This window comes from Fusarium redolens (assembly GCF_020744475.1).
Source record: "Fusarium redolens strain MPI-CAGE-AT-0023 chromosome Unknown BKA55scaffold_1, whole genome shotgun sequence".
In the NCBI taxonomy this organism is placed as follows: domain Eukaryota; kingdom Fungi; phylum Ascomycota; class Sordariomycetes; order Hypocreales; family Nectriaceae; genus Fusarium; species Fusarium redolens.
The window spans coordinates 4,932,282-4,949,544 of record NW_025763664.1 but is presented as its reverse complement, the minus strand read 5'-3'; the positions used below and the strand labels follow the sequence as shown (position 1 = coordinate 4,949,544).

The 17,263-nt window shown below is 49.2% G+C and overlaps 5 protein-coding genes across 5 annotated transcripts; 3 read left to right on the top strand and 2 right to left on the bottom strand.

The window, feature by feature from the left end:
* Positions 1-1,644: 1,644 nt before the first annotated feature.
* On the bottom strand, positions 1,645-4,177 carry BKA55DRAFT_588960 (uncharacterized protein; the record flags this gene model as incomplete). The annotated part of the gene is made up of 6 exons (XM_046194861.1): positions 1,645-2,109; positions 2,162-2,330; positions 2,382-3,360; positions 3,465-3,564; positions 3,744-3,989; positions 4,058-4,177. The coding sequence occupies 6 exons, from the start codon at positions 4,175-4,177 to the stop codon at positions 1,645-1,647; spliced, it is 2,079 nt and encodes a 692-aa protein (XP_046057312.1).
* Positions 4,178-4,571: 394 nt separating this feature from the next.
* BKA55DRAFT_533136 (uncharacterized protein) lies at positions 4,572-5,021 on the top strand (the record flags this gene model as incomplete). Its single annotated transcript, XM_046189424.1, has 1 exon — positions 4,572-5,021. The coding sequence occupies one exon, from the start codon at positions 4,572-4,574 to the stop codon at positions 5,019-5,021; it is 450 nt and encodes a 149-aa protein (XP_046057311.1).
* A 3,291-nt stretch (positions 5,022-8,312) lies between these two features.
* BKA55DRAFT_701072 (citrate synthase-like protein) lies at positions 8,313-10,262 on the top strand (the record flags this gene model as incomplete). The annotated part of the gene is made up of 4 exons (XM_046200587.1): positions 8,313-8,423; positions 8,554-8,618; positions 8,741-8,934; positions 9,006-10,262. 4 exons carry the CDS (start codon positions 8,313-8,315, stop codon positions 10,046-10,048), a joined length of 1,413 nt encoding a protein of 470 aa, XP_046057310.1. The 3' UTR covers positions 10,049-10,262.
* A 1,685-nt stretch (positions 10,263-11,947) lies between these two features.
* BKA55DRAFT_496179 (putative mitochondrial carrier protein) lies at positions 11,948-13,018 on the top strand (the record flags this gene model as incomplete). The annotated part of the gene is made up of 3 exons (XM_046186351.1): positions 11,948-12,176; positions 12,237-12,909; positions 12,964-13,018. The coding sequence occupies 3 exons, from the start codon at positions 11,948-11,950 to the stop codon at positions 13,016-13,018; spliced, it is 957 nt and encodes a 318-aa protein (XP_046057309.1).
* A 547-nt stretch (positions 13,019-13,565) lies between these two features.
* On the bottom strand, positions 13,566-17,006 carry BKA55DRAFT_551991 (uncharacterized protein). The gene is made up of 4 exons (XM_046191401.1): positions 16,985-17,006; positions 16,643-16,868; positions 16,457-16,591; positions 13,566-16,407 (listed from the first exon to the last, which is right to left on the bottom strand). The coding sequence occupies exons 1-4, from the start codon at positions 16,987-16,989 to the stop codon at positions 13,732-13,734; spliced, it is 3,042 nt and encodes a 1,013-aa protein (XP_046057308.1). The 5' UTR covers positions 16,990-17,006; the 3' UTR covers positions 13,566-13,731.
* Between the last annotated feature and the right edge of the window lie 257 nt (positions 17,007-17,263).

Here is a 17,263-nt window from a genome sequence, read left to right as displayed (position 1 = left end):
AGTTTGGTTAAAGTGATATGTTGTGTTGTGTTAACGTGAAGAACTTAGTTCACATGACGAGGCTGACAGTCTTCTCGAGCTTCATGTATATCGTAGAATTTATCTAAATGGTGAATTATACTCGAATAAGAATGAGAGATGAGAGATCACGACTAAGTTTTCGTGTGAATTGCATTCATTTTGACGAAAGACCCTTCTAATTTCCCTTGTAGAACCAAGTTTACCAAGTTACAGAAGGACTATCCAGAAGTATATATCGCTCAAGATACTCAGTCTATCCAGGTACACGAAGAGGTCTCTATTAGAGAAGAAGTGTGTTGTTCTTGTTGTGTTATCCAGATCTCTATTGTCGAGATATCGATGGGATTTACACAACTTTAATAAGTTTAAAGTACATCCCCGTTTAACCATCAAACAAGACTCAGGAAGGAGCCATAAAGGCATTCATATATATGACTCACAAGCACGAAGATCTGAAGACGAAACCAAAGCAAACATTTATACAACAATGAATATTTTCTTTTTACCGTAACAAAAAAGCATAGAAGTGATTGAAAGCATGACAATGCCTCTAGAAACGAGTCTTCACTATTGAGACTTGGCATGGCTCTGTCGTGAGCGGTCGGGATATACCTGACGAGGGAAAGACACTCGATCATACAGAGCCACATGTTGCATATACAAACATAAATACCAAGTAAATCGAAGACTTTCACACAGAAGATCACGATTGTTAGCATTAAAAAGCAAATGGGATAAGTTTGTACAAACATGACAACGACCTTTGAGGAGGAGTGCTAAATTGACTACCCTGCAGACACCCCGGGATGCCGTCAGATCATGTAACTCGACGAGAACGAGACAGCACGACCCTCTTACAACATTTGAAGCATCCAGAGGAGGTTGATCAGTCTATCTAAGATCAACAAGCATAAAGACTTCGCTGCTGGGCACTGGTTTTATATCATGTAGACTAAGATAACGAGGGCTTTACTGCGAGGAGGCATGCTGCTATATAACAGGAAAAGGAGACCAAAAGCTTCAGAATATCTATTGGCCGCGTCGTTATGAAATGGTTGTGATGGAACATTCACCACGGAAGAATAATGGCAGCAAGCAACCACTGCAGAAGCAAGCGACACCTTGTGTCCAGACATAACCATATGTATACCACATTAAGAAAGGAAATAACTGTGAAAGGACATTATCAATATGGCAAGCCTCTAAAACACATGGCTGAAACTTGGGTGCACCGTGGGATCTCCCGGCGACTAAGATGACCTGATCGAATTCACGGGCATGACTTCACAAAGCACAAGTATTTAGTGGAACATCATAACTTTTCATTTGTAGCCAACATAGCTACGTGGCTTTAAGACCCTCATTAACAAACAAAAACACATCTGGTCGTCAATGCGCCTGCACGAAGCCGTCCATCACGACTGTTTGCCCGCCAACTCACGCAAGAAACCCGTCTTCCGAAGCCAAGCCCTTGTATAGACCTTGGAACCATGTTGCCAACAACGCCACCTTCTTCGCTGCTTAAAGCAACCAGGGAAATCAACAATAAAACAACAAATATACTCCCATTTCCATGCCTGGGTATCATCATATAAACTTGTGCGTCCTCCTGGAAAGAAATCCCTAGTTATTCGTTGGATCAGGGAATGTGAAGCCAGCGGGAAAGTTGGGCATGCCGTTGGGCAGTGTGCCAAGACCAAAGGGGAAGGAAGCAACCATGTTCTGTCCATCCTGAGGAAGGTCGCGGTGATCGTCCCGACGATGGTGGCCGTTGGAGCCGTTGTCTCGACTTCGGCGCCAACGGGAGAGGTCCTCATCCCGATTGCGAGTTGACTTGGGTCCGTTGCTACCGCCCTTGTCCGTTTGCATGCGTCGGCTGATGGCCTTGGATGAGACTCCAGCTCCGATCTCGATATCGGGCTCCTCCACTGACAGGCCAGTCTCGATGGGTTGTCCACCGCTGCCGCCATAGGGGGCGGTCAACATCCACTTGCGATCAGCTTCCGTCAACTTATGGATAGGAATAATGCTGACACCCGTTGAATAGTCGCTGCAGTCCCGAGGGCCGAAACCAACACCCCAACGAGTCTGACAAAGTTAGCTCGAGTCACAGTACCAAATGCAGACTACAGTTACTTACACGAAGCGGCACTTCTAGATTGCGGGAGTCCTCGGTACCTTGCTTGGCGTTGACAGCGTCCTGTCGGGTAAGCATCTTCACGAAAGCATGTCGCTTGTCCTTGTTAACAATGCATGTTTGCACTGTACCGAAGCGGCCAAAAATGCCGCGCAATTCACTCTCAGAGCAGCTGTTTCTTGGTTAGTTAATGAGATACGAATACAGATTAGGATACACCTACGTTACTCCACCAACAAACAATGTTCGGCTGAAGACCTTGATGTGTCCGGATGGAAGAGTTGGATCGTACTCGACCCATTTATCGGCTGGGCCTTGCTCATGAAGCGGGGTCTCACTTCGTCCACGGTGTCCATGAGGGCTACGCTGGCGATAATCACCTCCACGGCGGTCATCATGGCGGCCACGGTTAGGAGAGTCACGGGCATAGTCTAGGCGATCACGTCCATTTCGAGGAGAGCCACGACCACTCCAGCCACGATCAGGAGATCGCGAACGAGAACGTCCATGGAATCTAGGAGGAGATCTTGTATGGCCGTAGCCTGGCATACGTGAATCGTCTGGCTTGCCTGAAGGACCACCCCATGCAGGTTGACCGGGAATCTGAGAGTTCTGTGCATAAGGGGCAGGCTGCTGAGCTGGGGGAGCGCCAGCTGCAGCCGCGGCTCCTGCACCACCCATACTTTGAATGAGAGCAGGAATCTTATCAAATGGAATACCTTGGTCAGCGAGCGCCTTAATCAGCATGATTTGCTGCTGAGTGTTTGGATCAAGCCCAAGGCCAGGGGCTGCGGCACCAGGTGCTGCACCAGGCATGCCCCCGTTGATCGGGTTAGGTGGGTTACTTGGGTTGTTCAGAGGAGAGCCTGCATATCCATTCTGCGCCCCCATATGTGGGAGGCCGAAGGGAAGAGACGGCACATTTACAGGTTGCGACGCCGGAGGATACGATACAGGCGGCGTAGCAGATGATACTGATTGAGGTGGCGCGGCAGCAGGCAGGTTATACGGTGCTGTGGGAGCCAGTAAGGGGTTGGCAGGGGGAGCGGTCGTGTTTTGACGAGCGATGTTAGCCAAAGCCTCAAGAATAGATGTGCCGCTAGGAGCCGGAGGAGCTGAAGTCGTAGCGGGAGCTGAAGCGCTGCCTTGCTGCGAGCCTAGCACATTGGGAGGCGGGCTACCGGGAGGAGTTGTCGAATCGTCTGTAACATCACATGGGTTAGACTACAAGTTGATTCGAGGCAATAAAGCAGTACCGCTTAGGCATATGATGCCAGGCGTGATACTGCTTGCGTAATAAACGTACTCTGTGGTGGTGCGTTGAGCTTCTCTCTAAAAGACTCAAGCATTGGTGTAGGGAACGTCTGGCCCTTCTCCCAGATATCAAGGAGCTTCTTAATTTTTTCCTACACGGTGGACTATGTGTGAGTTACGATCCAATAAATAGTACGGAGGTCAAATATGTCAAGAAGTGAGAGGGTCGTCAACAGAGGCGCCTTGCAAGATGCTCCGGTATGCGCGGCACGTGGCAGTGACTGGTTGCCAGCTACATGAGGGTGATAGTCAGATAGTCAGATATGCGTACCTTTTGTTCTTCCGGGGCGGACTGCAGGATGTCATTCATCAAAACAGGCATGAGTTCTGTCACTCGGTTGACGCCAGCGGCATAGGTTCCATCCGGGGCAGAGCTGTTAATTGCCTGTGCCTGTGCCTTGGCTTGCTCGAGCCATTTCCGGGTTACAGAGTCTACGACGTAGAGTACCCCCAACTTGTGTGTGCCTGGTGTCTTTTTGAAGTGTGTGAAGATTTTCTGGATGAGGACGGATTCGGCCTGTTGAGGCAAAACAGTTAGCGATTGTTTGGCGTTGCAACAAATGGAGATGCTTGGTTGAACCTTACCTGAATGTTGGAAACGCAAAGAGAGGTCAAACTGGTGATGCGGGATCCGGATACACCTGGCGGCTTCAAGTTGAGCATAGCCTGGAGACCAGTCTCCAAATCCGCGACTGCGGACGCCATGATGACTTGATTTGATCTGAAGTGATTGTAATGTGTGTGGTGCTTGTCTGGTAGACTGGAGTAGTCGGCGAGCTACGCAAGATGCCTCAAAATGTGATGCACTCCAGATATGATCCGACAGCGATATAGCCAGAGGTGGGTGACGCCACTTGAAATAAAATGCCTGCAGCACGAGATAGAAGCGAAGCAAAGCGAAGAGATGCAGAAGAAGATATTTCTGTCTGAATCTAAATTTCTTTGTCGCGTTATTCAGGTACGAAAAAGCTTAAGCGGGTCCTTCCTTCCTTCCTTAGGTGGGCAGGTAGAGATTTTTTTTCTTTTACGCAGTCGCGACTGGCGAGATAAGTAGTAGTAAGTAATACGAGAGCAGTCCCAGTTAATGTAAGATAAGGTGATGTATCAGCTGGAAATATGCGGCGCAAATACAAAAAGAGAAGGCAGGCCTCAGGAGTACGGGTACGACTTGTGCGAGAGAAAGCTCTTCTACTGTTTGCGTCAGGAGCGCGACGAGTCACGAGATTGTGCAGCGGGCGATAAAGCCAACAGAAACCGTCAGGCGAGGAAAAAGCTGTCAGTACTAGAGACAAGGTCGGAAAATAACTGCACTGGCGTTGTTTGCGGGTTCGCCTCGATGGGCGTTGTCGTCAAGAGTGATGCTGCTCTTTTCTTGGTTCGTGAGGTGATGATGGATGAAGTAGGAGAAGAAAAGCTGAGGCGAATGAGCGTGACAGGTGGGGCAGCCTTTTTAAGTGTCGCAGTTTGGTTCCAGGTCACTCAAATCATTATTCCGGGCTTGGGTTTTGACAGTTTATCCGGTGCCAACCCAGAAGAGGAAAGCCTCTGAACCTCAACCAACATCACAGCCATTTAGTTGCTGCCTCGTCAGACTTGTGCTGCAATGTTCCAAGCATTCAATACATTAAATGGAATAAGGTAAGGTACCTAGTTCTCTTTTGTAACCGAATTCTGTTTCCCGAGTATGGCTATTTCATTGTTATTGAGATACTGCTCCACAGTACTTTATTGTATAAGGTACTCGATGGGACAAAGCAGTGGAATCGACCATACCCGAGCCATAACCATGTACCTTTGACTTATTCCTAGGTCATCCTCTTGGTTTCCGACACCTGATTTGGTTCTATGTTCCTCTTCTTCATACGGTAAGTTTTGCAGTGTGACGCCAGCCCAATTTTCCCCAGTAGACAAAGTTTTGACCATGAACATTTGCAAGAGGCGATCAACCTATCACAGGAACCCAGCACTCTGTCAGGGTATTAATTGAAAATTCCAATATATATAAATGTATCAACTGGCATTTCATTTTGTTGATGAAGCAGGTAGATACAAAAATGAATGCACATATATCTGCTACCCTGCTGGGTTACTGAATCCGAAGGGAGTCTGGCAAATCAAGTAGCGCCTGGTCTATAACAGAGTCAATTTTCCAAAAGAAGGTCATACAATGGAACCCAACATTGCGAAGTGATGTATTTGAAGCTAGAGAATCAGAAGCACTTTCGTGGTGTAGGTTGGCACTATATACATGATGGGTGTCCTTGTTTATGTGGAATTGCAATAGATTAGCAGTGTCAACTAATGCCTGCATCCTAATCTGGACTGGAATCAAGTGTAGTTACCTATTGGCAAATCTTAGATTTATATAGACATTTGCAATGGGTTTACACAGCCAGGTACTTATTGAACGATTTACATTTCCGTGTTGAATCCGTATGAAGCTTTTAGTGATAGTGGAGTGCATGATACCCTAGATAAGATCACAGACAATCTAAAAGGAAAGCAATTCCGTAAACGCGCGATTTCTTGTTGAGCTTATGTAGTCTGTACGTAAGACTCGATAAAAGGCATGCACTTTGGCCTAGACACTGCGGTAATGAGCAACGTATCTTAGTATCAAGGATGCTGCAGGCGCCTAGACCATGAAGCGGTACGTGAAACAGATGGTTAATAATTAATAATAGATTGTCGAGGGATCCACGATACACCGTGATTATTGAACAAAGGTATGACAAGAAACGCCAAGTTGCTGAAAGCCATTAGATGGTGCTGGGAGACAACATCACAAGACAGAATAGCCGATGTTGGTGGTTTTGAAACAACCGAGGCGGCCGGGTGATCGGAAATACCTTATCGAGTCGAGCGCTTGATTTAAACAGGTTTCGCGATCAGATGTGATTATCTCTTTGGAGAACGGCAACTATGAATTAGCTGTCCGGATGCTCCGTAGAGACCTTCTACTGGCCGGATAGAAGGGTAGGTCGGCAGTCCGAAGCCCTGAGGCGTTGGCTCGGAGGCCCGGCGATGGATCACGGTAGTTCCGGGTCGTCTTGTCCTCGTGTTTAATTCTAGGTCCGACGAACCCATCTTGGTTCTGACGTCAAATCACGGCTACGTCGATAATGGCCAGCATGACCGAGGTCCCACGAGCAATGAACCAAACAAACGTGTTGATTGTGATGGTATCTCCACTTGTTCTTTCACAGGGGCTCGTTTTGGTGGACCCAAGAGCATTTCCATCATGGAGACAATATTCGGAGGGTACACCAGTTCCGAAAGTTGTCATGATGAGAGAAAAATTCGACGTTGAAGGTAAACAACAGGGGTAGAGCCTGGCTGGGCAGATCTTGAATGCACCCCTATGGATTGCCTTTATTTCCACGCTCCCGCACATTGCCAAACATCAATCAACGCTGAGAAAACACACAGACAACATTGAATAAGTGTGTATCTGGTGCCGAGAAGCAGCCGCAAGCCCTCCCTGCCTCCCTCATCCTGTTTTGTTTGTCCTCACAAGCCAAGCCAACGCAACCCCCAGACCCAAGACACAAGCCTAGACTATCACTAGCTGTTGGGGTTCCATCCTGCCTCGGGGAGGCAAGAAAACTTAAGACTTCTATCCTGAGCGACAAAAAGACTTGGGTAAATTTCCTCTTGAAATAGTGGGACCTTGAGACTAGTTATTTTGGCATTTTGACTTAAGGTCCAAAGTTTTCTTGCTCCCTAAGGCCTGCATCTCGGCCATTTGGGGGAGGGCTTGGAGTGCGTCGAATTGGAGCTTGAGAAGGCGGGAGAGGGACAAGGATTAGGGCCAAAATTTTGGGGCTTGCAGATGCAGGTTGAGGGGGCCCGCGGTAAATGTTCCTCTAGAGTCGTAGCTCAGTCACTTTTTTTTCTGCCTGTGCAACCTCATCAAAATAAGAGGACAGCATGGCACTTGGATTATAGAGGGGACATGTAGTTCCGGTGAGGCACTATTATGGATAGTGATCGGTCAGCTGGCAGCGATACATACCTGCACTGTTTAAATAGAGCATAACCGAGGAATTAACAGATACCACCCAACTGGCAGTTGATGACGGAATACGGCTGGGTATGGTCAAAAAAGAGGGTGCTGTGCTGTGCTCTACTGTAGCGAGCTCTGATGTAATCGAGGATAGATTAGATTGAACTTGACGGGCTGAAGTCAATTCTCCAACACACAAAAATGACGATTTCAATGACAGCTATCAACCTAATGAAACGCTGAAGCTCTCCAACCCCGCAAAGATACCTATGCTCTACCTCTAACAGACAGATATCGACTTCATGATGCCCAGAACTGAAACCCCAGTAAGAAAAGCAAAACCAAAAAGCGTTGTCCCCAGAAACGTCACCCCTGGTAATCGGCGGAAAAAAAAAAAAAACTGGCTGAGGCTGTCCATCCAACCCCCCTGTAAAAGTCCATCCCGTAGAGCAAAACCGGGCTGTCTGCACTGTATCCTGCCCCATAAGTCCCGCTCCGCTCGATGCTTCATGCCCCCCGTACCCCCGGTCCCCGAGGTTCAGTACTCACAGCTACGGTAGAGCCAAGGTGAGAGGACAATGTCACAGAATGAGACGGGGTAGTCTACTTTTTTTTGTGCCTCCCTCTCAAGCTTGCGCCTTTTTTTTATCGACTTGACCTCTTGGCTTACTTGAACCTCTTCCTCCCCGTTACCTAACTTAACCTACTTTTTCCTCCCCTCCACTCTATCCTATCCCTCATATACCTCTCCTCTTCCCTCCGGCATCTCCGCCTCTTGTTCCTGTTCTTGCTTTTGCACTCGTATCTTCTTCGTCTGCATAACTATCTCTCACAATGGCTTCTGTCGCCCGTCTCAGCAACGCTGCCCTGCGGGCTTCCCTCCGCTCTTCTCCTATCAATGGCTCTGTCTTCAACGCCGTTCGATGCTATTCGGCTAAGACTCAGGTATGTTAACCTCGGATAAAGCACAAGTCCAAGCTTCATGGATCCAAAGACGTCATGAATGTTGCCCATTGATACTCATGATCGTCCACACAAACCACATAAAACCATATACTAACGATTATCCTCACAGACCCTGAAGGAGCGATTCGCCGAGTTGCTGCCTGAGAAGATTGAGCAGGTCAAGGCCCTCCGAAAGTCAGTCGCATTCTCTCCCCTCGGTTCATTGTTTGCCGAGCTAGGGCCCACGCCGAGCCTCAAGCTTGCAAACCACGGCAGAATCACCGGCAGTTGAACTTTCATAACTAACATTCACATAGGGAGCATGGTTCCAAGGTCGTCGACAAGGTCACTCTTGACCAGGTCTACGGTGGTGCCCGTGGCATCAAGGCCCTCGTCTGGGAGGGTTCCGTTCTCGACTCTGAGGAGGGTATCCGATTCCGTGGCAAGACCATCCCCGAGTGCCAGGAGCTTCTCCCCAAGGCTCCCGGTGGCAGGGAGCCTCTTCCCGAGGGTGAGTTGAGTCCAGTCGCATCAATGCGCACAAAACCTCACAATATCATGAATACTGACAAAACCGCGCAGGTCTCTTCTGGCTTCTCCTGACCGGCGAGGTCCCTACTGAGCAGCAGGTCCGCGACCTCTCCGCCGAGTGGGCTGCCCGCTCCGATCTCCCCAAGTTCGTCGAGGAGCTCATCGACCACTGCCCGACCGACCTTCACCCCATGGCTCAGTTCTCGCTGGCCGTCACCGCTCTCGAGCACACCTCCAGCTTCGCCAAGGCTTACGCCAAGGGTATCAACAAGAAGGAGTACTGGGGTTACACTTTCGAGGACTCCATGGACCTCATTGCTAAGCTCCCCAACATTGCTTCTCGCATCTACCAGAACGTCTTCAAGGGCGGAAAGGTCGCTCCCATCCAGAAGGACAAGGATTACTCCTTCAACTTCGCCAACCAGCTTGGCTTCGCCGACAACGCCGACTTCGTCGAGCTCATGCGTCTCTACCTCACCATCCACACCGATCACGAGGGTGGTAACGTCTCTGCCCACACCACTCACCTTGTCGGCAGTGCTCTCAGCTCTCCTTTCCTCTCTCTGGCCGCTGGTCTCAACGGTCTCGCCGGCCCCCTCCACGGTCTTGCTAACCAGGAGGTCCTGAACTGGCTCACCGAGTTCAAGAAGTCTGTCGGTGATGATCTCAGCGACAAGGCCATCACTGACTACCTCTGGTCCACCCTCAACGCCGGCCGTGTCGTCCCCGGTTACGGACACGCTGTCCTCCGAAAGACTGACCCTCGTTACATGGCTCAGCGCGCTTTCGCCCAGGAGAAGATGCCCAACGACCCCATGTTCAAGCTCGTCTCCCAGGTCTACAAGATCGCTCCTGGTGTCCTCACCGAGCACGGCAAGACCAAGAACCCCTACCCCAACGTTGACGCCCACTCCGGTGTCCTCCTCCAGTACTACGGTCTTACTGAGGCTAACTACTACACCGTCCTCTTCGGTGTCTCTCGCGCCATTGGTGTCCTTCCCCAGCTCATCATCGACCGCGCTCTCGGTGCCCCCATTGAGCGACCCAAGTCCTTCTCCACCGACAAGTGGGCCGAGCTTGTCTCCAAGCTGTAAGGAGTCTAAAAATGGAAGGGAAAAAGGAGATGGGAGGATAATGCTCAGAAGATGGGCAAAATGGATTGCCGAGTTAATGGCATTTGTACAACACAACGGGACTGTTTTAGTTTAGTAATGAGCAAGTCGTCGCGGCGCGCCGATTGAAATGAAATGATTCAACAGTTAATCTGCAACTTTCCTCGTGTCTACGAACTGATACCATGTCATGAATTACAATTGAGTCAATTGCGTGTTGCCAGACAACATATTCACTGACGCCGTGATAGCGTCGTTATTTCGAACTTTTTTTTTGGTGGAGAATGTTGACCCCATTGAAAGTTCCTTACATTAGCCAGCCTTGCAAGCCGGGACAACTCACCAGTAGAATGCCCATGTTTCTGGTTCAAACTTTCAGGGAGACTCAAGAACTGTTGAATTCTCTTTCCCGTCTGCAGAAAACCCCTGTATCGTAAATGTGACAAGCGAATAAGACGTACGTCACGTAGTCTCGGTGAGAGATTATACCGACAAAATCCTATGTGGGATCCATCCATTTCAGGGACCCGAGCTCTCAACAGTCTAGACATTCCCTCAATCGGTTGGGTGGAGGAGGGGCGTTGAGAGCTCCAGGTCCCTCTAATTCGGCGCCACATGGGGGCGAAAATAGAGGTGAGAGCTGTGATCTTCGGGGGGTTGGCTGAGGTTATTACCGAATGGGGAAGTAAGAGAGCTGCGAAGCTGTGGGATTGACTGTTGAAGATGCATGTTTCAAGGTGTAGTGAATTGTCTGTAGTTTGTGAGTGAGAATGAGATAGGTTAGTTGTTAGTTGTTGAGGTCTAGACTTGTGAGCTTATGATAACTGTGCTCAGCAGTTGTAAGCAGTCTGGAACCTTTGGTGTGAGTGAAGATACGGAGAGCTTCAGAAGTGGGTGGGCTTGGTCAGTCTTATGAATGAAGAAGATGAATGCACAGAAGGATCTGAAAAATCATTATCACAGGCAATTCTGCTCCCGCGGGATCTCTCTGTCGGCCATTGAACCCCAGGCCATCCACCCCCGGATTCCGATTTCACATGAGAGATCCAATCCAATCCACGGGAGCTGATCTGATCTCGGTGACTTGATCTCGGCGATCCGAGACTTTCGGAGCTGGAATCGAGTCGTACAAGGAAGAGAAGTCTCCGAAGAGGGTCGATTGATTATTCGGAGAAAGGTCAGCATCATGAAAAATTACAATAGATGATATTCGACTACATCTTCTTTCTCTTTCTCTCTGTTTTCTAAGAATAGTGTTGTGGCTCTCAGCTTGTTGAATAGCGTCGTCAGCCTTATAAACGTGCCAACATGAGCAAGTACAGTAGCTTCACCCAAAATAAACGAGACACACACCGAAACACATGCAAAACATGACTGATTAACTACTCTCTAAGCTCGGGTCTTCTCGCGCATGCCTATCTCCATTTACAACTTCAACCTCGGCGATTGACCTCCGCAACCGCAGGAAAACCCCATCCATTGTTGGTATTTCCCCTCCGATAAATCGGCTACTTCTCCGGGGGGCCCCCAAGCTTATTCTGCTTAGCCTCAGCTCAGCGCTTTTGCAGCCATCCATTCAACTGTTTTAATTGGATCTGACTCAGCATTTAGGTGTGCTTCAATACCGACCGGTACGTACCGACAGTCCATCAATCCCTAGCTCTCCCGGGTACTGCTCCTTCCCCCCACGTAAACCAGTCCTAGCACAGCACACGCCTCTAGCTCTCCCTTTTCCCTTTCTTTCCCGAATTCTTGTACACTTCTTTTTCTCCTCCTTCATCAACCTCTCTCAATACTTCAACGATCCCCCCAAATTTCCCCAGCGACGAAGCACCCTAATCCCTTGGTCAGGGCCCCTTATTCTACGACACTCCCAAAGTCATGGCTGCTACTATCCGTACCGATCTTCCAGGTCCCATTGGGGACAAGAAGCTGGAGAAGAAACCCATCAAGTTCTCCAACTTGCTTCTCGGCGCTGGTCTCAACCTCTTCGAAGTGACCACCCTCGGACAGCCCCTCGAGGTCGTCAAGACCACCATGGCTGCCAACCGAGGTGACAGCATGGCTGCGGCTTTGGGACGCGTCTGGGCCCGTGGTGGTCCTCTGGGCTGTAAGTTTATAACCACAAACTCCATGCACCCCTGACTATTTACTGACTCACATGCTACAGTCTACCAAGGTCTCATTCCCTGGGCCTGGATTGAAGCTTCCAGCAAGGGCGCCGTCCTTCTCTTCGTCGCTTCCGAGGCCGAGTACTACGCCCGTGTCGCCGGTGCCTCTGAGTTTGGCGGCGGTATCCTTGGTGGTGTCACCGGTGGTGTTGCCCAGGCTTACGCCACCATGGGTTTCTGCACCTGCATGAAGACAGTCGAGATCACCAAGCACAAGATGGCTGCCTCCGGTGTCAAGCCCCAGTCTACCTTCCAGACCTTTGGTGAGATCTACCGCAAGGAGGGTATCCGTGGCATCAACAAAGGTGTCAACGCTGTCGCTATCCGACAGATGACCAATTGGGGTAGCCGATTCGGTCTCAGCCGTCTCGCTGAGGGTTGGATCAAGTCTTTCACTGGCAAGAAGGAGGGCGAGAAGCTGTCCGCTGGTGAGAAGGTCATCGCTAGTGCTCTTGGTGGTGGTCTCAGCGCCTGGAACCAGCCCATTGAGGTCATCCGCGTTGAGATGCAGAGCAAGAAGGAGGATCCCAACCGTCCCAAGAAGATGACGGTCGGAAACACCTTCAAGTACATTTACGAGACCAACGGCGTCAGGGGTCTTTACCGTGGTATCGCTCCCCGTATTTCTCTTGGTATATGGCAGACTGTCTGCATGGTTGCTTTTGGCGATATGTAAGTTTCACCCGCCTTATTGAGATTCAACCGACACTAACCGCACCACTACAGGGCGAAGACTTATGTTGAGAAGCTGACCGGCGAGTCGGTCACCGCTAAGCATTAGAAGGCGTTTAGGAATCTGGTTTGAAAATATCGCTCATGGTGAGCTTGATGTATGGACTGTCTAATGTTTGGATTCGGATATCTCTGATGTAATGACACAAGCCTGTAAAAAGGTTGTGACAAAGGAGGTGCTCGCGCCTTGAAGATTATCTTTCTATGATATTTAGCTGTGCAAAGTCATGGACCCTGTGGGTTTGACTTGAATAGAGAAAACAAGTGCGCAATCTTTCATTCCTAATCACTAGTGATGACCTTTGTTTGGAGTATACGGTTCAAAAGACTGCAGATGACGCACACCATTTCAGTAAAGACACCTTACTTTTTACGAGTACTTTCGCAATTACCATGATATCTTTCTATCACGAAGCTGCCATGATATTGTTGAGCTTGAACCTATGAGCTCGGGTTGTTTCGGGTCTGAGCGTTGAGTAGTGGGGTCGTCCAGTTGAGAACGAAGCTTGCTTGTCTCACTTCTTGAACCTTACCTAAGGAAATAAAACATCTAAGTGCGGCTTGGGATTAAAATAGCCCCAAGTGTCCATATTCTTCCTAATTTCACCATCATAGGATTATAGGTCGGCATATAACGTTATTAAGGAAATTCAAAGTAGAATATGCTATTATTAGTTTATTTAAAGACTAACTACTGCATATAGGACTCTAAGATGCTGTTCTTCAATAGCTAGCACTTCCATCAAGCTTCTTCATCAGAGCTCATGGTTCTTCATATGTAAAGCCCCAATCCTCCTCAATACTTAGCAACGTAGCGACCTTGACAAGTTCTTTCACTTCACTATCTTCTAGCTGATTCACATCCAAGTCCTTGCTCGTATTTTGAGAATGGATGCTCTGAAGACCCTCATCCGGTGGTGAAGGGGTTCTAAGTCGACGCACTGAACGGCGTCTTCTGCCGAAACTAGCGGCTTCGCTATCTTTTTGTCGGCGCTCGAAATTAGCTAGGAGAGGTGCTGAGGGGTCTTCATCATAGTGGGCTTCTCGGCGGTAGAGGTTGGTGGATTGGTAGCAGGGACCTTGTACAACCCCTATAACTGGGTTTGATGTAAGCTTTAGACACTGGCTGTCTAAATATGTTCGTCTCGAATAATCAGCGATATCTGCGTCCGAAAGCTCATCATCGGTGAGCATCTCATCGTCGTCCTTCGCCGGGGTGGGTGGAGCCGGTTCCGGGTGTGGAATTAGGGGTATAGGCCGGCGCCGGCGCCGAGTGGTGCCCGGAAGTGTCATCATGTGCGATTCTGGGATATCCCGCTCATCAGTTGATAAGATGAAGCAACGGCCTGTGGCATCACCGATGGCAAGCTTGGAGTTGTCCGGTGAGAAACCACCCCAAGCGATCGGTCCAGGGGCTGTAAGAATATCACGGACAAAGGGGTTCTTGAGCTTGCGGACATTCCAGACCTTCACCACACCGTCACTCGATCCAGTGTAGAATCGATCAAGACTCGTATTCCACGCCGTGAACTTGACACCCGTGTCCTCCTTCTCGCGATCGCCGTAATACTCTTCGATAGGTTTTCCATGCCGCAACGTGTGGATGGGCTTGTCACCCTGTGCTGTATCCCATACGTAAACCTTACCATCAGTGCAAGCCGCAGTAACGTAGGCGTGTCCGGGTGAGTTAGGCACGATCGTCAGCTCGTTGATGTCAGAGGCATAGCAGTCAAGAGCCTGATGTTGACAAAATCCAATGCCATTCAAGCGATCCTTATCACGATGAAAGACGTGGACTTGTGTTCTGACATTGCGGGGAACGTTGTTCATCCCCGTAGGTGTTACCCCGACCAGGAAAAGTAGTAATATTGGATGCCAGGCGACTTCGAAGACGTTAGCCGTTGAAGCTGTCATCACAGGGATCCGAACACCCTGTTCCGCATCCCAGAGGATGATCTCTCCCGAGCTCCTCTTGTCCTCGGGAATGTCCAGATCGTCGCCTGTCAAGCTGCGAGGAGAATACCCAACAAGAAGCAAATGCTGACAGCCCTTAGCTCGTCCCCACTGCATTGTTGCTGGGAAGTATGCCCACTTGTCTGAGCCATCAGCATCGGCTCGCGAGCATGAGAACGTCTGGTAAGTACTATTCGACTTGTTTCCTTTTGTAATGGTGTAGATGCGCACGGCATCGGTTGGTGAATCTGCAGCCGTGGCCACGCGGCCAGATCCATCCTCTGCAGCAGCCACGAAGTTGACATTACCCGTGTGTTGCCATGTTGCAATGGCCTGCATGTGTTCCCCTTTCGGATCAACCTTCCATACTTTGACCGTCTTATCAAAGCTCGACGTATAAGCCAAGTCATCTTCAGCGCTGTAGTCGCATGACACGACTGATGAGTAAAGCCAGGGGTCCTGGCTCTGGCGCATGGCCTCTGTGGAATTCTCCCCCTTTTCGACCCGTGGACGAGGTATTCGGTGATCAGGGAAGGACCGCAGCGTACCCTTTCCAGTTGAACAAAGAAGCAAATTTCCAGGTCTGTTGTACTGTTGGTTATGTGTATCAGAGTGTGTAGTAGTGCCACATAGAAAGCTCTCTCTCGAGACCCATGCACCTGTGGTGATATCACCAGCGCAATTGGTGAACTCAGCTACAACCTGGAAATCGTCCTCGTGCAATCTCTTAAATTCGGTTTGGAAGTTCAGATATTCCCGTGTTCGTTGAAAGCCCTGGTTGCCTTCCATTTCTCGAGCCATCAATAAAGACGAAAGCCTGCTAGTCCTTCTCAATTGGCCTTGTCGTTTATTTGCTTCCTCCGTAACATGCTCTGCAGTAAACGAAAAGACTCGTGGTATCTCTGCGACCTTTCCTGCCCACAAGTCCGAGGCAAAAGCGCTCATATCTCGCATGGTTCGTCCGGGTATCGGTATCAGAGGGCGATTTCGTAGTCGGATCTGCTCTATCATAGATTCGCGGGTCGCCGGTATGCGCTTGTTCTCGTTTTGTGATATTTGGTCTGTAATCTCGGCGATCTCCTCAGGGCTGAAGTCCACATGGTAGACAATGGGTTGTCTGACAAGCTCATTGTTGACAGTCACCGTTCTCTTTGCTCCCTCCTCAATAGCCTTGCGATGCGCCACCGAAAGGTAGGGTCGCTCGGAAATCTGGTAATAGCGGTTATTGGGCCTCGGTTCCCTTCGCTCTCGACGTTTATAGGGCCTTCCTTCGACATTTCGAGGGAGTTCTGGTTCTTGTAGTGGCTGGGAGGTGGGCGCATCGTAAAATACGGGGTTGTCCGGGTCTTCGGACTCCCTCGTTGCTTCTGTATTTACGACCGTCGGTTGTGTTTGCACTTGCGGTCGAGGTCTCGGCGGTGACCTCGATGATGGTAGGAGCTGCGGTTCTGGTGTTTCTGAAGATAGTGGGGATATGCGAAACTCCTTGTAAATGTTAGCAAACAAGCTCCCGCTGCGGCTTCGTTACACCCACAGAACCCTCCGCAAGGCCCCTAACAACATCATGCGCCTGGATCGCAATCACGTCTAGGTCCTGCTGACTCAAGTAACCACCCGTCTCGTCCCATCTTCGCCTAAAGAACTTGTTGATACTGAGTTCCGTCACCGTCTAGACCCCTAGTTAGCCATGGAGCCTTCTATATACAGCTTTCTTTGTTACCTTGATCGCCAGGGCGTTAACATGGTAAACATCCCTCGGCAGATGTCCAACAGCCCTCTCGACAAGCGGCGTAACCTGGCTTAAGAGGCACTCCTTGACGCCTCGCTTTCTCTGTAAGCCTTTACTAACGCGTCTCCGTTTCGGAGGTGGTTCATCGCATGGGACCGGGAGGCTATTTAGTATAGGTAGAGGTGCATGTGGCACCTCGCCATGCTTGACGAGCGACCTTGTAATTGTTGTTGTTAGCCCTAAACCCATGAGGAAACGCGTCGAGGATATGAATAAAAAGGAAAAAGGGCCAAAAATATGACGTTAAACGCGTAAAGGACGTTAATCACTTACTTCATGGCCCCATTTGGCGTTGATGCGGCGATAAGGTGGGTTAGAAGCATTAGAAGGGTGCCTAGTAAGCTTAAAGAAGGGTAAACTGTTAATCCGGGCTATTATTTACAACTAGGGTTAAAATAGTTATTAAAATATTAAGTTATAAGTCTTTTAATATAAAAAGTAGCTAAATAGCTTATTTTTATTTATTTTAAGAGATTTTTTTACTTTTATTTTATTTTAAATTATAACTTTTAATAAGACTTTACTTATACTTATATTATAATATTAAAATTA

What these genes read in the sequence shown, in the direction of transcription:
- BKA55DRAFT_551991 (XM_046191401.1), bottom strand. An exon ending in TTAACGCCCTGGCGATCAAG is followed by an intron (nt 16,592 to 16,642) that starts GTAACAAAGAAA and finishes CTAGGGGTCTAG; the next exon opens with ACGGTGACGGAACTCAGTAT. An exon ending in GGGGCCTTGCGGAGGGTTCT is followed by an intron (nt 16,408 to 16,456) that starts GTGGGTGTAACG and finishes AACATTTACAAG; the next exon opens with GAGTTTCGCATATCCCCACT.